This window comes from Lampris incognitus, chromosome 15, assembly GCF_029633865.1.
Source record: "Lampris incognitus isolate fLamInc1 chromosome 15, fLamInc1.hap2, whole genome shotgun sequence".
Taxonomy (NCBI): domain Eukaryota; kingdom Metazoa; phylum Chordata; class Actinopteri; order Lampriformes; family Lampridae; genus Lampris; species Lampris incognitus.
In genome coordinates, this window is record NC_079225.1 from 23,416,206 (window position 1) to 23,441,999 (window position 25,794).

General features: G+C 44.2%; 1 protein-coding gene across 1 annotated transcript in view; it reads left to right on the forward strand.

The window, feature by feature from the left end:
• The first annotated feature begins 2,472 nt into the window (after positions 1–2,472).
• ptk2bb (protein tyrosine kinase 2 beta, b) overlaps positions 2,473–25,794 on the forward strand; it is a 32,015-nt gene continuing 8,693 nt past the window's right edge. Inside the window, exons 1-20 of the mRNA XM_056294936.1 lie at positions 2,473–2,547; positions 9,129–9,370; positions 9,661–9,839; positions 10,089–10,176; positions 10,333–10,412; positions 10,792–10,854; positions 10,968–11,022; positions 12,973–13,113; positions 13,341–13,415; positions 13,827–13,928; positions 14,054–14,171; positions 15,069–15,108; positions 15,364–15,395; positions 16,011–16,055; positions 16,176–16,273; positions 16,411–16,492; positions 16,805–16,905; positions 17,245–17,360; positions 22,154–22,254; positions 23,533–23,622. Coding sequence (XP_056150911.1) covers positions 9,167–9,370; positions 9,661–9,839; positions 10,089–10,176; positions 10,333–10,412; positions 10,792–10,854; positions 10,968–11,022; positions 12,973–13,113; positions 13,341–13,415; positions 13,827–13,928; positions 14,054–14,171; positions 15,069–15,108; positions 15,364–15,395; positions 16,011–16,055; positions 16,176–16,273; positions 16,411–16,492; positions 16,805–16,905; positions 17,245–17,360; positions 22,154–22,254; positions 23,533–23,622 — 1,810 coding nt within the window. The 5' untranslated portion in view covers positions 2,473–2,547; positions 9,129–9,166. The remainder of the gene's footprint in view (positions 2,548–9,128; positions 9,371–9,660; positions 9,840–10,088; positions 10,177–10,332; positions 10,413–10,791; positions 10,855–10,967; positions 11,023–12,972; positions 13,114–13,340; positions 13,416–13,826; positions 13,929–14,053; positions 14,172–15,068; positions 15,109–15,363; positions 15,396–16,010; positions 16,056–16,175; positions 16,274–16,410; positions 16,493–16,804; positions 16,906–17,244; positions 17,361–22,153; positions 22,255–23,532; positions 23,623–25,794) is intronic.

A 25,794-nucleotide genomic window follows, 5' to 3' on the forward strand; every position in this document is an offset into this window, starting at 1 on the left:
TGCAGGTGTCCATTCCACAAGTCAAAGGTGAACAAACACAAAAAGATGGACTAGGCACAGCCAACCATTACACAGGAGAGTGATGTCATAACGGTCAACAGTGACTCAACCCAGAAAAAAAAGAAAAGAGAGAAGAGGTCATCGGTGCAAGAATGCGGTCTTAATGGCCATCGAGGGAAAGATAAATATTTTAGACATTATTAAAGAGAGAGCAGACTGGCCGAAGGGGTCCATAATGACTTAGGAGCCGGGTGTTAGGTCAGTGTGCAACATCAAAGCATTCCAGGTCAACCGTTTGCATCGGCGGCTCTCGGTGGGACACCGAGGGTGGGGACTTTGACCATTAGGGTTGGTTTGTTTGAATGGGAGTGGGAGTCATCCAAAGTGCTCTAATAACACTTGTAAAAGAGCTGCTACTAAAAATAGTGACAAGTCCAAATCATTCTACCCATGATGCCCTTGGCAAGTTTGGCTGCATATTTGTGCTACACCACATTAAAGGCAAGGGAAAGAAAGGGAAAAGAAATCCATGAATCCAAAGTTTTTGGATAAAAAAAAAAACAAACCCCATCACATCAACTTTAAAATGGTGTTTTGCATTATATAAAAAGCAGCCTGGAGTGGGCCAGCTGCGGCCAAGTGTCACCTCACAAAACTGGTGTTATAGGCCCTCTAGTGGTCAGAATTAAAACTGCACTCAAAGAAAATGTAAAAACATCCAAACGCCTCGCCGTTGAGCTCTCTCTCTCTCTCTCTCTCTCTCTCTCTCTCTCTCTCTCTCTCTCTCTCTCTCTCTCTCTCTCTCTCTCTCTCTCTCTCTCTCTCTCTCTCTCTCTCTCTCTCTCTCTCTCTCTCTCTCTCTCGCTAGCTCGCTCGCTCGCCCCCCCCCCACTCTCGCTCTGTCTCTCGTACACCTGCATACTCATACACAAGGGAATATATATATATATTTAAATATATATTTCCATTGTTTTTCCGTCGCTATAATCAGCAACCATGACAGCATTATGTAAATATTAACAGCGTATCAGATTATTAGCCCCTTTACACAGACACTGGCAGAATGCGTCTGATCCTCTTCCATCAACAGCTCACACAGCTCATAGAAAAGTCCCTGGAGAGAGGCTCAACAGATATGCAACATGGGAATGCCAGAAGGCCAGCTCAGCTCATTGTCAACTATTTCCTGTGGGTTTGTCAGAGGCTCACCGAGGAACGTTTCATCCTCATCTTCCAGGAAAACCCAAATGGGGTGCATGGGGGAGGGGGGGTTTGTTTGAGCTATTTCAGGGGTCCCTAGCACCCCACAAAAACAAAAAGTAGTCATAGATGCTCTGTTATAGTAGCACATGTACGGTTCTTACACCCAAGCGACAAAGTCCAGAATTATAATTTTGACCTAAAAATGTGATTATAACCTTGACTTTAACGTTACTAGAGTGACTTTTATACCTGATGTCAATGTAGAATGTATACCGCTCCTACTTAGTAATTACTACTATGAGTGCCACTACTACCGTTAGTAAAACTACTATCACAACTTCAAAATAATGGGGGGGGGGGGGAAACAGTCATGAATTAAACAATAATAATAATGACAGTAACTGTTAAACTCAATCATCCTTGTTTTCCCCCATCTCAGTACAGACATGTCTGCGGGCCGTGGGCACCTGTTGTGGATTCTTGCCCTTGAAGGTGGTGGGTGGGTGGGTGTGACTTGGTCTTGCCCGTTCCTGCCCCAGACTTGAACTCGTTCACAGCTGTCACTGTCTACAAAGCCATTCAAAAGCCCCTGGCACGGGCAAATAACACTGCCTACTGGATGCCACCGTGATGAAAAGGGACAACTGGACAGAATATGTCTCACTGATCACTGGGCAATGGCGTTTCAGCACAATTCATTTTCATGGATTACTGCTAAAATACCTCGTATTCATGATTGAAAGGTCTCTGAATTCCTGTTTTCTGTTGGGGTTTTTTTTCTTCCTTTTTCCTTTTTTTTTTGTGGCTTGGATACTAACAAACTAAACACGCATGCCTGGCCTGGCCTGATAGTTGAAAGCTTATGGTGCCCTCTGCTGTTCTATTTGTGTAATTGCATCCCTATAATAGCCACCAGCGATTTATAACAGAACTAAAATTGAACTAAATGTATCCTGGATAAATATCACGAATGAAAGAGAAACTCACATTGGATTCATCAACCCCGACAAATTAGTGTGTAACAACCCCACAATAATGCAACACCAGTATGGATTACATCCCTACACGCACATTTCAAAATCACATTAAAACATGTCCTATCAACAAGGTTGAAGTACAAACGAGCATATCCGCCATATTTATCCTATCAGGCCCATAACACGAGGAAGTGAGGCACACCTCTCTACAGTCTGCAGAGGTGAGGGAGTGGCTTTGTAAATACCTGCCAGCTTCTCTTCGACTTGACTAACAGACTGAAGCAGCTGTCAGGCCTCAACACCCTGCGAAAAGGACTAATACTTCATCTCACACTGGTATTCTGTGGAGAAAATACAACCAAACCAGGTAGGAGACTGATAGGTGTCGTATCTGTTCATGCCAGCCCAGCTCGAGGTTTTCCCAACTCTGGTTTCTGTGTATGTGTGTGTGTGTGTGTGTGTGTGTGTGTGTGTGTGTGTGTGTGTGTGTGTGTGTGTGTGTGTGTGCGTGTGTGTGTGTGTGCGCGTGCGTGTATGTGCCTATCTGGGCTTATAGTGTAGGTGACTGCTAGGCCTACATTACACAGGATACTTGATATGCTCAATGTAAACACAGCTGGACTTTATTTGTACCTGACAACTGAGCTGTACCTTGTTGTCACTGAGTCTGTTTGAGTGAAATGCTCCCCCCCCCATTATAAAAATGCTTTGCTTTGGTTTGCCAGTTGTAAACTACGAAGTTGGATTGCAAACCAGTGCAAAAAAAAACCAAAAAAAAAACTTTGTTACTGTAGTTTTAGGGGAAAACATTTCAGAGCAACATCACAATGTGAAGCGGCCTGTGACTGCCATCTCCCACCGCTGTGGAAGGTTGTCTGTGTTATCAAAGCAAGTCTGTGCAGGCGGTGAAATAGTTGGCGCACATTCCTGAGCCCGGGGCCATGACGGTGCACGGCACAGTCCCTTTGTGAATCATTTCATTTCCTCCATAGTAGAGATGAGGAGACGAGACATGTTTGGCAGCTCGGCTGTGACAAACATTGGGAACAGTCACTGAAACTTTATTCAAACGGCACATTGCATTTAAACAAACATTTTATTCGACTAAACATTTTGCACGTTACAATGCAATGCAGTGGGGGTTACACACGGAGTGAAAGTGCACAGATAAGAAGAGGACAAATAATGAGAAAGTACAACAGAAGATATTGCAAGAGATTACAAGCTATGACAGAATAAGATGCAACAGTGTGATAAAACGGCACGACGTGGATCACAATAAAGTTGATTAAACGAGGACGTAAAATTACATTGGTGAATAACTCTGATGTTCTAATTACAAAATAACACAGGATAACATGGAGCGTAAGGGAAACCAGTTTCATCCTACAAATAGTGATACGTAACAAGTGACGAACAAAGGTTCTTTCTTTTTTTTAGAAATGTAATCCAATTTCCAACAGATTGTTTTTGTTGGCCTGCCAGGAGATTCATATAGTGTCATGCAATCTGGGATGGGATGGCTCATTATACTAATATGACTGCATGCCATGACAGGTTCTGGCATATATCCTGTGTCTCATGGTGTCCAAGAGAGAGCGAGAGAGAGAGAGAGAGAGAGAGAGAGAGAGAGAGAGAGAGAGGGAGGGAGTGAGTGAGAGAGAATGGAAATACATTTATCTCAACATACATTTGATATATACATTTTATCCGATGAAGGAAGGGTTCGGTGGATGAAACAGACTGGAACAGAACAAACACTATTGACTACACTGTCCAGAGAGAGAGACGAGGAGTTCACAGAGGAGAGACTAAACATGTCAACAGTCCAGTTTACTGATTCTTCATCAAACGGTCAACACATTGTATGGTGGCAATAGATCACACACACACACACACACACACACACAACAGAACTTGATATGGTGTTCAATGCTGTGCATACCTCATCTGTCATTATGTGCACCCCAGATATGCACCACGTGACAACCACTTGCTGCCTTTCCCGTTTCTCCTCAGAAGTCACTCCAGGATAGATATCATTTAGCATAATCAGCTAAACGAATCTGGTTTTAGGATGGGACTCTGGCGAGCTTAAGGTGCCATTGACCTATTTAACATGTAATGGACTGAACAGTGAGTATGCCTGATGACCGTGCAACGTGCACTTGTACCACTTTTGCTGTTGGTGTGTTGAAATCGTTGCTTTGCCTCATACTAGGCTTCAGAGTGTAATTAAATCACCGCCAGGAGCAGTTGCTACTATCACAACACAAGTACTAGCATGTGTGTGTGTGTGTGTGTGTGTGTGTGTGTGTGTGTGTGTGTGTGTGTGTGTGTGTGTGTAAGAGAAAAGCGTTTGTGTCAGCATCAGACGTCAAGATCAGACCTAAGAAGCGTAGCTTTTTTCACAGATTGCTTGGCTTCCGATGAAAAACCCAGATAAAAGATTTCTTTGAGAAGCTGATTTGAGGGAACAGAAGCTTGTGGCTCTCTGTTGAAGTTGCATCAGTTTTTTGGAGATGCTGTACTCTGAGTGGACAAACTTAACGTCTGGCTTGACAAGTCTTGGTGCGAACAGAGTCGTTGTTGAATAAATGTTTCTGCAAAATTACCAGCAACGCTTCACGGCATGCATTTTGGGTTCGTTTATTTATTATAGTAGAAAATAAATTTTGGTTCAATTGTGCAACCGATGAAAATAACTGAACATCTGAAACACAACCTCGGCGGCACAAACCCCTCTCAAAGAGTCCAGAATCATCTTCCAGGTGAGCTTCCCATGTTTTTGTGGCCTACACCGGTCCATCTCTATCTATGCCTCATTGTTCTGAGCTTTAACAGAGATCAAGTCTCACATACTTGTTATCTGAACTGGGCCGGAGGTCACAGAGACGTTGCTCATGCCGAGGTGAAGACGGCGAACGTGCCTCCGAGGCTCCTTGCAAGCAGTAAAATTCATGCGACTTGTTTACTCAGCATCTTTGTGCACAATAACATGTAGAGAGGCCAGTTTCTACCAATTGACCTTTCGCAAAGTACCGCCCCAGAACGGTGCTTGTCCAATCCTACCTTAGCAACGGCCTGTTAAGTTTCAAACACCCAACAAAATGCTGAAACGGTGTGCCTATGGGATCTGCAAATCGGATACTAGGTATCTGAAAAGTTTGGAGGGGGTGTAATTTTCTTTCCCTTCCCGAAACCCAGAACGCAAGAAGCACAATGTCGGCAATAGATTTGGCAGTATAGCAGACCCCATGGCCAGCTTAATCCATCCAGAATCAACACGAATACCTGTCTGCTCCAAGCTAAGCTTGCTACTAGCTATTATTGATAGCTAATACAGCTAACATATTATTACTGTTACTTTTACCCACACAATGCGCTGATTTCTTCCTTCATGTTTTGGTGTTTTCCAGCTACTTCCTGGATAGTTCTGAAATGCTTAACTGGCATAGCAACAGTAACTAAGGGGGGGGCGGGACTTTGCGAAATGTCAATTGTGCTGATGTTGCATTGTGTTTCAAACAGGTCACCATCCATAATACCCTCATCCCCAACATTTTTAATTACGTTTATCATTATGTTAAGTTATTATCATTATTGGTTTCTTGGCAATAGTGAGATTTTTGCGCACAAGCAGTGATCTACGTATATTATACTGCGAAAAGAAGCCGTTTCTGCATATTTCACCGGTTTCACTCAGGCGTTATGTTGGCTTTCACGTGGTCAGAGACTAAACATGTCTCTTATAAGCTGAACATAGGTTATGGGTAGTTTTAGTATTGCCCTTTAACTTAACACTTTTCCCTCTTAAGCTGCCCCATCTCCAACCAAACCCACCCCATCATGTCTCCCAGCGCATCGGGGTGGTGGTGCAAGGTGCAAGGCCGGCCATCCTGCAGACACATCCCTCCCTCCCTCCCTCCCTCCCTCCCTCTCTCTCTCTCTCTCTCCTCTCTCTCTCTCTCTCTCTCTCTCTCTCTCTCTCTCTCTCTCTCTCTCTCTCTCTCTCTCTTTCTCTCGCTCTCTCTCTCTCTCTGTGTCTGTTGCAATACCCCCCCACACACACATACACACACATAGGGCCCTGTTGAGAAATTCATGGCCTCAGGCTAACAAAACAGTACCCTCTCCAGCCACAGTGTAAGCCCTAGAGAGGAACCAACACAGCTCAGTTCTCCAACACAGCAGACAGACCGACAGCTTGGAGATTCATTTGTGAGGACACAACATGTTATGACAACCCAATGAGACATTTCTAGAGGACAAGCACTGCAAGGTGGGTTACCGGCAGATGTTTGCTTTCTGCATCTCGGATAAGGGTGGCGAGAGAGGGGCCTTTTTAAGAATTTAGTTGTTGCTTGTTGAGTGAACATACTCTGTTTTTTGATTGGCAGGGCAGGGTATCAACACTGTAAACGCGTGAGGACATGGGAGTCAGACCGACGCTTTCCGTGATACATTATGCTATCCACTTGCTTCATGTCAGTGCAAATTCTGATGCATTTTATTTTAATGTTACCATATTTGATAAATCAGTAGGTTGTGTGGCCTTTTGGTGTCGGAGCTGCTGAAATGCTATCTGGTTGAAGTGCATGTCATTGCTGGAGTCCTTGCAGGTGTGCAGCTGTCTACTATGTGTTTTATGATTTTCCACAAGAGCTATTGTGTTTGTTGAAGCCTTTGCAGTTATTATCTAATCTCCCATCTTATCAGCTTATTCCTAACGAGCTGTTATCTGTTAAAACGGCCAGAACAAACACAGGCCCTGACTCGGTCCATGCACCACGGCCTGGGTATGGGTTCGGCCTTAGAAACACCGCATCTGAATGAATGAACGAACAAAGGCTACATGGCAGCCCGGGGCAAAGAAAACACCGTCCTTTGCCACCGTTCGGTTTCCACTCTGATGGCGTGGAGCGTTTCTGCTTCGTTTTCCCCAAAATTCTCTCTGGCCATTAGCTCAGGTAGTCTGCTCGACGCAATCGCCGCGCTCGACATTTTGTTCAGGACAGCTGGGAAACGAACACCGCATCTGTATTTCCGTCCCGGAGAAGAAAAAAATGATAAAATAAAAGGATGAAAAGAGAAGTGAAGAGCAAGCAAACTCTTTCTGTCGTCGATACGGGTGGGGGAGCGTTATAGACAAGTCTCTATGCCGGGAGCGTTTTCCGGTGTGAAGCACACAGTTCTTCACTGGGGTCCATAAGTGGGAAGGTGTGTTGTCTGCACACCTCCCAGCTGAAGGATGTGAGTCACGGAGGGTCACGCAGTCGATGTGAAGCGGCGTGAGCAGCTCAACTCCCAAATGAGTTACTGTGCCCCTTCCACCCGGCTCTGCGTATTAATCAATTTATATTCATCATGTTAAAATTATTAAAATTAAAATTGTATTATATTATTGAAATTAAAATGATATTATTCATCACTGAATGAAATGAAATAAAAACAAAAATAAGAAAAAAAAACACACCTTTATATTTTCATATTTGTCATATTTGCATAAGGTCACATATGAGGGAAGTAGTATGCTCGTTGGTCTGGTCCTTGACCTATGACCCTACTGGCTTGATTTGTTGTCATTACATCAAGATAAGCATGTAATGTAGTGAACAAGTTAGACGGCTCTTGGCGCTAATATGTTTCAGTGAGAGCAAGCAACTATCAGACTGCACTGTGAACAGAGAAAAACAGATGTAAGAAAATGGCCTCATGGTGCTGCTTCTCCAAGGCCTCCTCCAGCTCCACCAACTGAAGAGGGAGTAAATGCGCTCAGCACCTCCACCTCTGAAGAGCAAGAGCCGCCTTCTATGAGTGGGTATAACCTCATTACTGTTTCACATTTGATCCTAGGTCGCTTTTGCATATCCAGGGGTCAACCCCCCCTTTTTTCTCCTCAATTGTACTTGGCCAATTACCCCACTCTTCCGAGCCATGCCAGTCGTTGCACCACCCCCTCTGCCAATCCAGGGAGGGCTGCAGACTACCACATGCCTCCTCCAATACATGTGGAGTCACCTTCTTTTCACCTGACAGTGAGGAGTTTCACCAGGGGGACGTAGTGCATGGGAGGATCATGCTATTCCCTCCCAGTTCCCCCTCCCCCCCGAACAGGCACCCCGACCAACCAGAGGAGGTGCTAATGCAGCGACCACGACACATACCCACATCTGGCGTCCCACCCGCAGACACGGCCAATTGTGTCTGTAGGGACGCCCAACCAAGCCAAAGATAACACGGGGATTCAAACTGGCGATCCCCGTGTTGGTAGGCAACACAATAGACTGCTACGTTACCCGGATGCCCCATCCAGGGGTCAATTTGAGAGTTCTTACAGCAAGTTGATAAATTAAAGAACCCCCACCCCAGCGTAAAACTGCCACCCCACCATCGCCTTTCTGTCCCCCCCCCCCGGGTTAATGTCACAATGGGATCTATCATCATCGAGAAATGTTGGTACATATAAAGAAGTCAATCATCGATATTTACACTCTACCCACGTTTATCTTACAATATAAACGAAGGGAGTCCAGCCCCCCCCGCCACCCTGCTGACCCTGCTGACTACCATCAGGCTGGTTGTCCCCCATCCACAAAAATCAACCACTGGTAATGATCCCAACAGTTAGCAGATCTTATGTAATTCAAAATAAAATACAAGAGGTTTAAAAAGTTAATGTGCTCAAAGCACAATCAATCACCAGCATCTCTGGCTTGGCAGAAATCCTTTAGGTTGACTGAGGTCAACCCCTCCACTTGATGTCATTGTTCAATGTGAACTTTCCACGTCCCGACAGATTTCATGGTTGAACAGTAACAAGGTTCACTGAGGAACACAGGGAGGGTCAAATCGCAAGTAGGTCAAACAACACAGGGACTTTTGCCCTCCAATTAAAATAACATTCTTACTCCGATTGATTGATTGATCTGTTTTGCCTTATTGAAGCATGATGCGGGAATGATGCTGTCGGACCTACCTTGAGAATGTACGAGGTGATGTCGGGTGACACCAGCACCCTGTCCTGGAAGGTGCCCAGTCCCAGCCTCAGCGGCCCAGAGACCAGCCCCAAAGTGGACTTCACCGGGGATGGAGGACCAGTTAAGATCCTCAAAGTTTGCTTCTCTACAAGCAACAACCTGAGCAAAAACTTCAAGCTAGTCAAATGTGACGGTTCCTGGCAGATCAGGGTAAGCACAGCATGGAAATGTTAGGTGGTTTCTTTCATGCTTTTGTTTTGGGGGGGGGGGTTATCAAAGTGATTGGTCTTTGCTGGGATGTTGATCTTAGTTAATTCTGGCTAACACAAGGAAAACTCTGCTTTCAGAAATGTTTAAAATATTACTCAATACCTCCTCCTCCAGGTCTCCTGGAATGTACATGTCAGCCTTCATACACAAAGTAAATACCATGTAACAACTGCTAAAAATTCATGTGCAAACATTTGAATCAGACTCTGTTTTCATTCCATCTCCGTCAGGCAATCATCCAGTCAATCCTGGTTAGTGGTCGACTAGGACCAAACATCCAACACAAGAATTGCTATGGCCTCCTATTGAAGCACCTGAAGTCGGAGGAGCTCCACTGGCTCCATCCTGATCTGACCGTGGAGGAGGTGGAGCAGCGTTATGAGAGCCACCATGTGGAGGCTGAATGGAGGTCAAAGACAAATTCCTCAATCAACATTTGCATGAATATACCGTCTGTGACTGTTTTGTTTGCGTGCACTTGTGTGTTTGTTTGTGTGCATATCTTTTGCCTGTATATAGTATCCCTAGTTTGTGCCTGTCTGGGATTTGAACGCTGTGCAATCTTCAGTGGGAGCTGCTTGTTTGAATGCTGAGATATTTAGGAGTGACAGCTGAGTTTTTTTTTAATGCTGTTTTTTGTTTTCCCTCTTGACCACAGGTATGACCTGCGCATCAGATACGTCCCTGTCAATTTCTTGGACAAATTCTCAGAGGACAGAACCACGCTGCTGTATTTTTACCAACAGGTAGCAAGCTATAAAATATCAGGTCACGCTTTGGTTTGAGTGTGGACATGTTTCTCTTTCTCGTTTTCCAACTTGAAATCGATCCATTAATGTAAGCGTAGCGTTGCGAAACATTTGCAGTACGCCTGTACAGCCTCTGCTCTTCCCGTCGGATAGGTGCGTAGTGATTACATGCAGTACCATGCCAGTAAGGTCAGTGATGGGATGGCTCTGCAGCTGGGCTGTCTGGAGATCAGGTGAGTCCGTCGCATTCCTCTCTGCATTCTCTCCCCTCGACGCTTTATTGTGTCAACACCAAAAACTTGATTTGATCCGAGTCCGGCGATAAAGGCGGTCGCCCTTTATATTGAACCGGCTGCAGGCCTGTCGCTTGTGCAATGCTGATCTTCTTCAGCCAAACTAAGCACACGTGACATTTGTATTACATCAGAACTCCGTGTAAATAACACATGCTAAGGTTGGATGGCGAACTACTATCTAGACGAATAACGGTGGGAATATTACAGTATATCAGGGTGGTGATGTTATTGCTGGCGTCGTTTGGGAGGTACAATAGCTAACGGTCATATTTCATCAGTTCCACACAGTTCTTCCCTTTGTCTGCTCTCCTTACAGGCGGTTCTACAAAGACATGAATGCAAAAGGTTTAGAGAAAAAGTCAAACTTTGAGCTGCTAGAGTAAGTGTGTTTATACATTTTGATTATTTTCCCACAAAATGCCATTATAAAGGTTGTCCTCTTCTGATGTCTGATTCTGACGTTTTTGCCAATATGTCGTTCCACACGCAAAGGAAGGAAGTGGGCCTGGATCTCTTCTTTCCCCAGGAGCTGATTGACAGCATGAAGGTATGATTTATTCGTCGAAGCAGTTTATCATGACTGTAGTCAAAGCAAAGAGACGCCAGTATTTTTAAATAATTACCACTGTCGTCATTCACTTGTGAGCATTGAGTAAAGGTGCTATATACGGGATTTGAAACATTAATATAGCAGCCAACAACTATTTGCTATGTAGCGACAGTAGCGTAATGGTGTCACGCTCCCCGTGTGTTCTCTCGTCTCTGATTTGGAAGGCGGTCTGGCAGCGCATGCGTGCTAGTGCATGTGCGGTAGCTAGCGTTAGCAGGATAGCTAGCAAGCTAATAATTACGTTACATGGATTTAGGTCATTCGGCAGATTGAGGAAAAGCTCCTACCAAGCTGAATACGTTACTAATGTTAATAAAATAATTATATACTGTAGAAATCAATATTCCAACCGAACAAAAATAATAGCTAAGAACGCGAAGGAACGGGGGAGGTTTGTTTTGGTTTGGTCTGATGCTGGTCGTGAATGTCATATATATAGCACCTTTCAAATAGACCAAAACAGATTTTCCCCACAGACAAGTCGCAATAGCTTTCAAAGATGTACTATAATGACATTTTTATACAGTTGTTAATGATCAAATAATACAAAACAAGTCAAAAAAATGTGAAAATAATAAATGATAAGGGTGCGTGATATATCGGTGGGTTTCACCAATAATTGCTTTAAAACTTGTTATCAGTATCGGGACACTGATAAGTTGATGTATTAATTATGTGCCATCAGTGTTGATGAGAGACAGGTCACACTACAGCCTACAAAGAAATGTCAGCCCTTTAGATATTTATATAAAACATGTTTTCACTTGAGGCAACAGAGTGATAGTATTTTACAAGGACGCTTTCAAGGATCAACATGTACAGCAAATGCAAGAGCAAAAATGTTTGAACATGTTATGCCAAAATAAATGTTACATATCTTCTCCATTTAAGTTGAAGTAATTTGTGCTCATCTCCTTCAATGAATGCGTATGCTTGGAAACAATGTAGTGTTTAGTAATGTAGTGTTTAGTAATAAATCAGGGCAGGTAATAATAAAGCAGTGTGTTTTATATGCCTGCATCTGCACCGAGCATAGTCCTGGGTAAGACACTAAGCTGCAACCGCAGGCTGTAGAGGGGTAGCGCCTTACCTCAGCAAGGGCCCTTTGGCTAAGGACAACATCCGTACTGATAGATCTGGTCCTCCTGCATGCCTGTATGGTACTCCTCATGGTGCCCAGTCCAGCCAACACATTGGGATGGGAGAAGGGAACTCTTGATTTCAAATCCACCTGCTGCCTTGTGGGTTGATGCCTCTTTAGGCAAAGGCTAGGAGAAGAAAATACTCTGACAACAAAACCACCTGCTGCCTTGTAGGTTGATGCCTCTTTAGACAAAGGCAAGGAGAAGGTAACTCTGAATTCAAATCCCCGGGCACAGTCTACCCAGCTGTCATCACCCGGAAAGGGTAAACCATGGCGGCTCTGCTCAGTCAACTCAGCAGTGGTTCCGGCAACCGGCAGCTCTGTTAGTCAACTCGGCAGCAGTTCTGGCAAAAAGCAACAGGATTCTTCTGTGGCCGTCTCAGCTATGCTGTGCCACCGAACAACAGAAAATCTTGCCAAGGGACACTATAGACCACCAAATAGTGTCATCAACTAGGGTGCAGCCCCACATTTGTGTATGGCGATAGTGAATCATAGTACTGTCTTTGTACTAACTTGTGTTTTACTCATTTTGGGTGAAGGCGTGTGTGTGCACCGAGCATCACATTTACAGTATAATAACAGGTATTAACTCCACTGGTGGAAACTAAGACACATGGTGGAATTGCAGTGGTGAAAAGAAAAATATCAGTGTCGGCCGAAATCGGTCATCAGATGTCAGCAAAATGTTCAACATTGTGCATTCTTATCGAATAGCATTTCATGTTGCTGTTGTGTTTCAGCCGAAACAGTTGCGGAAGTCGATTCAGCAAATGTTTCAACAGTACGCCACCCTCAAGGGGGAGGAGTGTATGGTGAAGTTTTTTGAGACCCTCCGAGAATTCATCAACTATGATGAGGAGGTCTACCCCTGTGAACTAGTGGTGAGTGCTGAAAACCACACACAGCCTGCCACAAACCCCCAGTGTTGAGTCCTCTGGTATGCTTCCAGTAATCACACAAGAACTAAGTAAAGGAAATGATGAAAAAATAAATAAATGTAGACACTTTTTGGGTTGATTGTCATTAATGTAGATTTTGGAGGACAGATACATTTCACATTCAATAGTTGTTAATATTCTTCCATCACACCACTGTGATACTTCAACAGCAAGGTTGGAGTCTGTCAGTGGAGCTGGTGGTTGGTGCCAGGGGCATTCGCCAACGCACACAGAAGGATTCAGCGGTGAGCACGCTGGATATCTTAGATTTTAAACAGAGTATTATTGTAGCAATTTGTACATTTTTCTGGCAGAACAAGTGACAGGTGAACTTATTCAACTTATCTATTCTCAATTGGTATCAGAACATAAGCCACAAGTAATGTTTATTCTCTATGGGAAGGACTTTCATAGCCAAATGCATCACAACACAGTAAGATATAATACAAATACTACACTCCATGGACAGATGAGTATAACACGGAGACATATTTTGAAAAGAATCTGGATCACAGTATTGTGCTGGCTGCAGCCGTCAGAGGATGTTTCATCATTAAACAATATGCAGCATGGAGGCTCTTATTATTGCTAATAAAACTTCTGTGCTGTTAACGCTCCTCATTTTTACATTTCCTCTCTTATCCCCCCACCCCCAGCCCGTGTTTCTTGCCGACTTCAAACAGATCAAGAGCATAAAATGCACGTCTCAGAGCAACGGCAAAGCTCTTATAAACTTGGACATAGAAGGAGCGAGACAAGTAAGTGTCCTGGCACCCCTGCTGCACAGCTGTTTACCCAGAATCAAAATGGCCTGAACGAGCGAGATCATGTATCGTCTCACAAATCACAAATCAATAGATAGTTATGTTATTCTCTCTGACAGCCCTTGTCCGTCAATGCAGCCACATTTGCCATGGCAGAGAATATGGTAGACCTTATGGACGGCTACTGCCGCTTGCAGAATGACACAGATGAGTCATTTATCTCCCGTCCAACTAAAGGTGTGTTGTGTGACGCCACAAGGAAGCCCTTTTTAGATATCGCTTAACAAGGCATATCATATAAAGGGTTTATGAGTGGTTACTAATTACTTTATGAAAGGTGGATAACTCATTCAGTAATGTGTTATAAATCAGTAATGATATGCTATACCATACTAACAGAAAGACTTTTTAAGTTGCAAGGTCGGGAGCCCACATTTTGTCGATGCAAGATTCTCCATAGACATTCTCTCAGAAACCACATGACTGGTGAGACCCTCCAAGTCACATGGCTAGCAGGGTACAAACACGACTTGAAAATGTTGAACAGTGCGTACACAAAAAGTCGATTTCACGCAGTACTCAGCAACTACGTACTTAATTATCCTTTTATTTATACAGGTGAATCCCATGGACATTTATAATTTCCTTTAAAGAGAGACCTGTCCTCATGCATACAGTGGTTAAGTTCAGGGCTAAGGCTAGGAAGTGGCTAGTGATGCTGACATACAAGGTTTTGGCTGTCTTCATCTAGTCACATGATTTGCGAGAGAATGTCTGTGGAAGACTTTACCCTCTTTATTTTTCTGTACATTAGAAAAATACACAAGTATATAAACACATTTACATGTTTCAATAATACAATAAGCCACACAAGTCCAATCGATTAATGTTAATCCTGGAAAATAAATAAGTAAAAAAAAAAGTCTATGGAGACTCTCCCCATGTGGGCACCAACCTGGCAACCCATAAGCCATGCATTATTACATGTTATTACCAATTTATAACACATTAATAGACGAACTCTTATTGTACAGCGCGGCCATTTTATAATCTAATTTCAATTTTGTAGCCAAACTTGAACAGTCACTGTATAATTTTCTTCTCAACATGTTGTGTTGTTGTTCCAACTCTAAGGTGCCACTTTACGAAGCTCCCTACCTGAGATCCCAACAGGGTGAGTGGGTGCTGGATGTTGTGTTAAGTTTTATAACCGCTGTCTGCTTTCAGTTATGGCATTGCTGTAGGAATCCAGGCCGTGCTTGCTGACTTTAGTCGTAATGTGAAGTGAAATGAAAAGTTGGACTGAGAGGAAGATTTATTGATGAGAGAGGCTGTTTTACTGTGCTATGCTGTCAGTGCTCTGAAAAGCCGTAACTACAAGATTTATAACCCATCCTCTCTCCCATATTCTGTCTTCTCTCTGGTGCAGAATGGAGACAGGCTCCTTCAGATACAGCATGGGTGAGTTTATTTGTTTGTTTGGTTTCCTTTAACTTCCCTTTGATAAAACGTGAACTCCCTTTTCAATTCGGACACCCAGACTTCACTGTCGTTATCGCACAGAAATGATGTGAAGGCATGCGTAGCAGTCTCTTCCATTGTCTACCAACATGGGCATCATTGGTTCGAATCCCTGTTACCTCTGGTTTGGTCGGGTGTCCCTACAGACACAATTGGCCGCGTCTGTGGGTGGAAAGCTGGATGTGGGTATGTGTCCTGGTCACTACACTAGCTCCTCCTCTGGTTGGTCGAGGCACCTGTTCAGGGGGTAGGGGGAACTGGGGGGAATAGCGTGATCCTTCCACGCACTAACATGTCCCCCTGGTGAAACTTCTCACTGTCAGGTGAAAGAAGTGGCTGGCGACTCCACATGTATCGGAGGAGGCATGTGCTAGTCTGCAGCCCTCCCTGGATCGGCAGAGGGGGCAGAACAGCGACCAAGACAGCTCGGGAAGAGTGGGGTAGTTGACTGGATACAATTGGGGGGAAAAAGAAATGATGTGAAAAACATGTCATTCTGAACAACTAAGGTGTTTCATGTTTCAATGCTTTTTTTTTTTCTTTTCTTTCCTTCAGGCTCAGATATTTATTGTGAGATATCGGACGAAAGGCCAAAATCGGGTATGTGGAGAGTCAATCCTTGTTCTTTTGAAAATTGAAAATGCAAAACAAAAAGTAATGGTTTCTCAAGAAATACTGAGAAATTAACCTTTGTTTATCACCCTTCTTTCCACATATTAGTGGTGAAGTATGGGCTCGACCGAAATGACATTGCCCTCGGCCGAATTCTTGGCGAGGGGTTCTTCGGAGAGGTCTACGACGGAGTCTACAAACAACCGGTGGGTACGTCTCCATCAACTGCATGATGGAGTTGTGCGTTCGGCGCCTGTGTCTCCATGCTTGTTCAAAGTATAATAAGAACCGCTCTGTAATTCACAACAAGGTAGTGACTGTTGTTTATGTGATCATGGAGCAGAACGGAGACAGGACCAAAGTGGCTGTGAAAACCTGCAAAGACTGTTCACCCGATGTCATGGAGAAGTTCATGAGTGAAGCAAGTATGTGGAATATATATGCAAGACATTGGTACATGATGATACTACTACTACTGCTACTACTACTACTACTACTACTCCTACTACTACTACAACCACCACCACTACTAGTACTACTCCTACGACCACTACTACTGCTACACTACCATTACTACTACTACTACTACTACTTCCACTACCACTACTGCTACTACTACTACTACTACCATTACTGCTACCACTACTATCAACTTACTACTTCAAGTAATAATGAAAATGTTAATGATAATGATGGCGATAATAACAGTGAGAATTACTTTATTGTGTAATTGCCAGTGATTATGAAGAACCTGGACCATCCACACATTGTCAAACTGATTGGAATCATAGAGGAGGACCCGGTGTGGATTGTCATGGAGCTCTATCAATACGGAGAGGTTGGTAGTGATAATGTATTGCTGTTGTTATTTTTTTTTTGTTTTTAATCGTTTAATTTGCAAGCAAAAAGAGCAGAGGCAAGACAAATAAAAAGCTTGAAAAGGGTATTATCCTCTCAGCCTAAATTTTGCACAAGTCTGACAACCCCCCCCGAAAACAACATGAGGCAGTTACTGTAGTTAGGCTTGACTGCAAGGCAAAAGTCAAAACCAAGGGATGAATGTAGCTGAAGCCCTTCGACATAGCCACAGTTCTTCTCCGGTTTGAGTAAGAGCCCATAAGAGCAAGCTAAAGTTTCTACATCAAACTCTCAAATTCAAGTCTTGTTATTCTTGCAGCTTGGGAACTACCTGACAGAGAACCAACATAAGCTGACCAACACAATCCTAGTCCTGTTCAGTATGCAGATCTGCAAAGCTCTGGTCTTCCTGGAGGGGGTCAACATGGTGCACAGGTGAAAAACCATTTTCCTTTGGCAGAGCTGGGATTGGGGTTACTATCAAGCCTTCCATTTTATGATGTATCCATGATACACTGCAAAAATTACAATATAACATCAACAAAAATCTCTTCTGTATGAGACACTCCGTCTACTTTGGCTCGACCAAGGCTGTCACCAGCCAAGAAGATAAATAAGCAAAGCATCAGCAGACTGAAGACAGTTTCCTGTTGAATCTCGACGCCCATATGTCAAATCTGTGAGGGTATTTTCCTCCATAATGCCATTCTGCAAACTAAGGCGTGTGTATAGAACACTCTTTTTTCAAAGATGGTTGTTTTCATAATCTGCTTGCTATTACAGGGAATGATAACTGATTATGGAAAAAAAACAACAACATGCTTATCGGTTGAAAAAAATGTTGGATAACCAACACCCCAAGGCCCTCATCGACAAACCTTTCTCTCAACCTGGCCAGAAAATGCAGAATTATGAGGGGCATCCAGGTAGAGTAGTGGTCTGTTCCGTTGCCTACCAACATGGGGATCGGTGGTTCAAATCCCCGTGTTACCTTCGGTTTGGTCGGGCATCCCTACAGACACAATTGGCCGTGTCTGTGGGTGGGAAGCCGGATGTGGGTATGTGTCCTGGTCGCTGCACTAGTGCCTCCTCTGGTCAGCCGGGGTGCCTGTTCAGGGAGGGAGGGGGAACTGGGGGGAATAGCGTGATCCTCCCATGCGCTACGTCCCCCTGGCAAAACTCCTCACTGTCAGGTGAAAAGAAGTGGCTGGCGACTCCATATGTATCGGAGGAGATGTGGTAGTCTGCAGCTCTCCCCAGATTGGTGGGGGTGGGAAGCAGAGATCGGGATGACTTGGAAGAGTGGGGTAAACGGTCAAAGTAAATTGGGGAGAAAAAAGGAGGGGGAATCTCCCCCCCAAAAAATGCAGAATTATGTTGTAAAAATTATAAAAAAGGGTCTTTCAGAAACTCTTTCAGCTGCTATGATTTACTTTATAGTGATAACTCAGAGAGGGAAATAGGACATGTAATAGAATATACCATAATACTGTACCATAACCCATCCCTTCATGTCAAGGGCGATCCATTAAGGTTTAAACCTGTACCAGATGTTTTATACAAAGAAATACTTTTTTTTTAAATTTATTTCTGATTTTTCCCTTTTTTCTCCCAATTTAGTGGCCAATCGATCCCTATTTTAATTCATACACCCACCCTCGTACTGCATGCGTTCGCCAACTGCATCTCTCTGGCTGGCAGTCTCTTAGGGGACGCTTCGCCACTTTCGTGACAAGGCGAATCCAGGCCGAACCACTGCTTTTTCCGACACACACAGAGACGCCGCCCAACTCTGCCCTCCTCCCGAAGACAGCGTTGCCAATTATTGCTGCTCCGTTGAGTCCGGCCATAGTCAGATCTGACGAGACCGGGACGCGAACCCCGGTCCCCAGTGGGCAACTGCATCGACACAAAGCCGATGCTTAGACCGCTACACCACCGCGGACTATTACAAAGAAATACTTTTTATGATGCTCATGTTCAGTGTTCAAAGTTCAGTGTTTCAGTGTCTCCAGGGCCATACATTTGCAGAGAGGTCCCAAGAGGATGAAAGCAATGAAGCAACCATTCATTGATTCAATCTGCTGTGAAGAGAAAACAAAGCTCATGATTGAAAAGAGAGGAGCTGGTGCATAAAAGTAAAATATTCACGATGTTTGTGTATAAAGCTCCTCTCCATCATGTCCTCCAGCTTGATGCTCTTCCTTCTGAAAGAGCTTCTTAGTCTCTTCCAAACCGACAGATTGGTCTTCTCCACCAACCGCCTCACACATTTGTCATGTTTTCTTGAGTGGGTTTTCAGAGGGGTGTCTCGTATAGTCTGAAGTGCTCGGCAGTCTGTTTCTGCCCCCCACCAAGCGACTCCTCAGATGATCCCTTCATGCTGCCAGTAAAAAGCAAATGGCCAGGATCTGTCTGTTTCCCTGGACCAGTCCTGCTCTTGCTTTCCTCTATAAGAACCATTGCTTGTCTCAGTCGCTCATAGAGCCTCATGCTATTTTGTGTTGTGGTGGCTGTGGTACAGAGTCCACAACTGACTGTGAGAGAGAGTCTTCTTTACTTTTGACCGCCAGGTCCTCAAATAAAAGTCTTGTTTGCTGTCATGCACGTAAACCTCATCAGGCAATTTTGTGTTGATCCCTTGCATGGCTTATGAATCTCAGCATAAGTGAATGCATCAAGGAGAATCTTTTTTTTTTTTTTTAAACCTGTGCTGTCGACAGGCTTGGCATACAACACAGGGAACTTGCTAATGTGTCCTAGACAGAGTTAATCTGTAAGTGGAGTTAAGGTTATCCACCTGCAAAATCAATGTTTATTAATAATGAAGAACCACTTACAATAACGCCGTCCTTTAGATGATCTGTGGGATGATAAGAGCACAGGGTTTTTGTTATACATTTATAGCCCCATGGTCCCCGTCTTCAGCATGTTTGACCAGCTAAACAACTAGTCAGCATAATTTCTCCGAGGGGGGGACAATCACCACAAGTGAAACGAGACTCAGATGGAAACAGACACTGACACGTGTTCAGCAAAACATAATTAAATCAAGCTTATTGATATCAGTTTAGTATCACAGTTATAGTGCTAAAGGAGAAAACAGGAAAAAAAAGGAAAAATGGGGGAGAGAGGACTAAGAAGAAGGGCGTAATCCAGAGAGTGTTCCAAGGAGTGTGTGAGGCAGATGCTAGCAGTGTGTATGTGTATTTGAAGTGTCCACCTGTGAGTGCACAGGATTAGTCCCCATAAATTCTGGTGTCTGAGATCTGTGACTTATCGTAGTGCCTCCAGGCAGCAGACAGGCTCTGCAGACACCCACAGACCCCCAAAGTCATGCAGACACTCCATGACAAAGACAACAGCCAGAGCCTAAAACACCGCAACCGCAGAACCAACAGGGGGCCAGGAGCCCGCAGAGCAACAGCCCTACACACCCCCGAGGATCACAAACCAGTAACCAAAGGCACAAGCTGGGCCCACACCCCTGAGACACACCCCCACAGCCACAGGTGCAGGCAGCAGGTACACCCACAGGCATGGGACCTGAGCCGCAGATGGCAAACATAGACTGCCGGCCTGGAGACTGGCCCCACGACTGATGCACTGCCAGTCCCACCCAGTGGAAAGACGGGAGGATGCCCATGCATCAAGGAGCTCTATAGTTAAAAGCTTTACACAGAAACCTCAGTTTGGTCATTCAAATGTTTAGAGAAGCAATACTGTACGATGTGTTAATTGACATTTTTTCCATGTTTCCAAACTGTAGGTGCAGGTTTACAGATAAATTAAAAACTGACACCATATCAGCTTCCACTTTTTTTATTTGGCTAAAAAATCTGAAGGAATTGCACAAAATTTCAGCCATTGAGGCAAAAACACAAAGCATCCTGATATGTATAATACCAAGCAATAGTAAAAGCTTTAGACATCATGTTTACTTACACTACCGTTCAAAAGTTTGGGATCACCCAAACAATTTTGTGTTTTCCATGAAAAGTCACACTTATTCACCACCATATGTTGTGAAATGAATAGAAAATAGAGTCAAGAAATTGACAAGGTTAGAAATAATGATTTGTATTTGAAATAAGATTTTTTTTACATCAAACTTTGCTTTCGTCAAAGAATCCTCCATTTGCAGCAATTACAGCATTGCAGACCTTTGGCATTCTAGCTGTTAATTTGTTGAGGTAATCTGGAGAAATTGCACCCCACGCTTCCAGAAGCAGCTCCCACAAGTTGGATTGGTTGGATGGGCACTTCTTTGAGCAGATTGAGTTTCTGGAGCATCACATTTGTGGGGTCAATTAAACGCTCAAAATGGCCAGAAAAAGAGAACTTTCATCTGAAACTCGACAGTCTATTCTTGTTCTTAGAAATGAAGGCTATTCCATGCGAGAAATTGCTAAGAAATTGAAGATTTCCTACACCGGTGTGTACTACTCCCTTCAGAGGACAGCACAAACAGGCTCTAACCAGAGTAGAAAAAGAAGTGGGAGGCCGCGTTGCACAACTGAGCAAGAAGATAAGTACATTAGAGTCTCTAGTTTGAGAAACAGACGCCTCACAGGTCCCCAACTGGCATCTTCATTAAATAGTACCTGTTAGAGCCTGTTTGTGCTGTCCTCTGAAGGGAGTAGTACACACCGGTGTAGGAAATCTTCAATTTCTTAGCAATTTCTCGCATGGAATAGCCTTCATTTCTAAGAACAAGAATAGACTGTCGAGTTTCAGATGAAAGTTCTCTTTTTCTGGCCATTTTGAGCGTTTAATTGACCCCACAAATGTGATGCTCCAGAAACTCAATCTGCTCAAAGAAGTGCCCATCCAACCAATCCAACTTGTGGGAGCTGCTTCTGGAAGCGTGGGGTGCAATTTCTCCAGATTACCTCAACAAATTAACAGCTAGAATGCCAAAGGTCTGCAATGCTGTAATTGCTGCAAATGGAGGATTCTTTGACGAAAGCAAAGTTTGATGTAAAAAAAATCTTATTTCAAATACAAATCATTATTTCTAACCTTGTCAATGTCTTGACTCTATTTTCTATTCATTTCACAACATATGGTGGTGAATAAGTGTGACTTTTCATGGAAAACACAAAATTGTTTGGGTGATCCCAAACTTTTGAACGGTAGTGTATAAAGGGTACTTTTTATAAAGGGAAGAAAATCAGACTTTTCTCTCAAGCCTCATTTTCCATTGCTGTCCTATTCTCGCCTGACAGAGACATCGCGGTGCGGAACGTGCTTGTTGCCAGTCCAGACTGGGTGAAGCTGGGTGACTTTGGTCTCTCTAGATACATAGAGGATGAAGAATACTACAAAGGTACTGTCATGACGGAGTAGTATTACTGCTCTTTGCTCTGGCTTTGACCCTCATCCGTTTTGCACTTCTTACTCTCGTCTGTGCGTTTGCATTGCTGGTTGGAAGACTGCAAGTTGAATCTTTTAGTTATGAAACAATGCAAAATATGGATCACTTTATGAAATGTATCCCCCATCATAACCACATCGCATGGTAGATTCTCAAACCTGTGTTAAAAGAAATGCTGTCAAGAGAACATTTGCACACTGCATCAGTATGGTGGCATGGTGGCCCAGTGGTTAGCGTTGTCACCTCACAGCAAGAAGGTCCTGGGTTTGAACCCCGGGATTGTCCAACCTTGGGGGTCATCCCAGGTCGTCCTCTGTGTGGCGTTTGCATGTTCTCCCCGTGTCTGTGGTGGGGTTTCTCCAGGTGCTCCGGTTTCCCCCACCATCAAAAAGACATGCATGTTAGGGTTAATACTCCTGTCTGTGCCCCTGAACGAGGCATGGCAAGAAGAACTGGAGTTGTTCCCCGGGTGCTGCATGGCGGCTGCCCACTGCTCCTAGCTACACAGCTAGGATGGGTTAAATGCAGAGAAAGAATTTCCCCACGGGGATTAATAAAGTAGACGGCACAGTGGTGCAGGTGTTAGCGCGGCTGCCTCACAGTAAGAAGCTCCTGGGTTCGAGCCCACCAAGGTAGTCCAACCTTGGTGGGTCATCCCGGGTTGTCCTCTATGTGGACTTTGCATGTTTTCCCCGTGTCTGCGTGGGTTTCCTCCGGGGGCTCCGGTTTCCTCCCACAGTCCAGAGACATGTAAGTCAGGTGAATTGGCCGTACTAAATTGTCCCTAGGTATGAATGGGTGTGTGTGTGTCGGTCCTGTGATGGCCTGGCAGCCTGTCCAGGGTGTCTTCCCGCCTGCTGCTCAATGACTGCTGGAATAAGCTCCAGCGTCCCCGCAACCCTGGGAGCAGGATAAGCGGTTCAGATAATGGATGGATTAATAAAGTAGTAAAAAAATTGTTTGTTTTTTTAAGCTCTTGACCCAAGTAGTCAATTAAGAGAATTGTGTCTTGTAGGTATGTGCAATACACACAGTATGAAATGCACCTTGTTTTTTAATTTAAAATACACATAGTGAACAGGACAATGTAACATTAGTTTATGTGGAACTGATAGAAAGTTTGCAGTTCAAATATGATTATATGCCAGTCTCCATTGAAAATTCTGCTTAGGTTCAAGTTAGGAAAGCTGATGATTTTTGAGTGAAATTTGTTTTGCATCCTCCCCTCAGCATCTGTAACACGACTGCCAATCAAATGGATGGCTCCTGAATCCATCAACTTCAGGCGTTTCACCTCCGCTAGCGATGTCTGGATGTTTGGTGAGTTTCTGATTCATCAACCTATTGTGGGACCAGACACATTAATGAGGGTGGTGCTAAAAGGGGGGGGGTCTCAGATCTATTAGTGAGGGGTATTAAAGTTTATTTCTATAGATATCCTGCATTGCTTGTTTGGTGAAGGCAGTTGTTTTATCATACAATTAAGTATTTATATGGATAAACAATGTTTGGAGCATTTTGATAGTGGCAGGACAAGGGCGACTTTTCAACACCGTCATTACACACACCTTGTAGATATGGGAAGTAAAATAACCGAAGAAATAACATAGAATGATCTTTTTGAAATGATCTTTAGACAAAATGTATTGTCGCTGGATAATAAAGTGTGTCTAAATATAATGAAGATAAATCTACAACTACTACTACTTTCAGCTGCTCCCATTAGGGGTCACCACAGCGGATCATCTGTTTCCATATCATTAAGATAAATAAAGATGCCAAAAAAGGGGTTCATTAATATATTTGGTATTTATAATATATTATAAATATAATATATGTCCTATATGGGGACTCTATAGTTCTGCTGGGGGACTTCAATGCTCACGTGTGTAACGATGGAGAAACCTGGAGGGGCGTGATTGGGAGGAATGGCCTCCCCGCTCAGAACCCGAGCGGTGCCTTCTTATTGGACTTCTGTGCGAGTCATGGATTGGCCATAACAAACACCATGTTCGAACATAAGTGTACTTGGTACCAGAACACCTTAGGCTGAAGACTGATGATAGACTTTGTGGTCGTATCATCAGATCTGCGGCCGTATGTTTTGGACACTCGGGTGAAGAGAGGAGCAGACCTGTCAACTGATCACTACCTGGTGGTGAGTTGGATCAGATGGCGGGGAAGGCTGCCGGACAGACCTGGCAAACCCAAACGTGTAGTGAGGGTGAACTGGGAATGTCTGGCGGAGGCCCCTGCCCGTGAGGTCTTCAACTCCCACCTCCGGAAGAAGTTCTCGTGTATCGCGAGGGAGGCTGGGGACATGGAGGTCTGAGTGGGCCATGTTCAAAGCCTCTATTGCAGTTGCAGCAGGTAGGCGCTGTAGTCATAAGGTCATCGGTGTCGCAACCTAAGAACCTGCCGGTGGACACTGGTGGTGAGAGACGCTGTCAGGCTGAAGAAGGAGGCCTTTCAGGCTTGGTTGGCCCAGGGGTCTCCTGAAGCAGCAGACAGGTACTGGGAGGCCAGAAGGGCAAAGCTATAAATTTACCAGTCAATCTTCATTCCAACCCTCACCTATGGTCATGAGCTTTGGATAGTGACCAAAAGGGTGAGCGGCTGAAATGAATTTCCTCTGTAGGGTGTCTGGGCTCAGCCTTAGAGATAGGGTGAGGAGCTCGGACATCCGGAGGGAGCTCGGAGTAGAGGTGCTGCTCCTGTGTGTCGAAAGGAGCCAGTTGAGGTGGTTCAGGCATCTGATTAGGATGCCTCCAGGGCACCTTCCTTTGGAGGTTTTCCGGGCACGTCCAACTGGGAGGAGACCCCGGGGTAGACCCAGAATTTGCTGGAGGGACTACATGTCCAATCTGGCCTGGGAACGCCTTGGGATTCCCCAGGATTAGCTGGAGGGTGTTGCTGGGGAGAGGGACATCTGGAGTGCCCTACTTAGCTTGCTGTCACCGTGACCCAAACCTGGAGAAGCGGCTAATGATGAGAATATATTATAATGTATTTATTAATGTATTTTAGCCATTTCGCTGGATTATTCTTAGCTAATGATAAGCATGCTGCATACCTTTGTTTCAACAGGTGCCTTGCAAATTAAGTCATCATTATCATCATCTTTGTTATCACAGTTATTATTATTCGGAAAAAAACATGAGGGTATCAATACTAACTGGTTGAAGTTCAGTGTCTTTAAGTTAGTCCTCATCATTCAGTTTACTTCATGTGTACTTATATTTCTCCTTCTCCCCTGTGTCTTTTCAGTTTTTCCCTCTTTCTGGTTCTCCTTTATGTGCAGTTTATTCAGAAACTTAACCACTTTCTACACTCTTCTCCACTCAGCTTGCTGTATCTGTTATTTTCCTTTCTGCTGAATGGTCAGGGTTACCAATGACGGGCCTCTCGTCACCTTCTTTTGGCCCCCATCTGAGTGCAGCAATAGATGAACAGCCCATATGGTGGTACTGAACATGAAGAGGGCAGAAACAC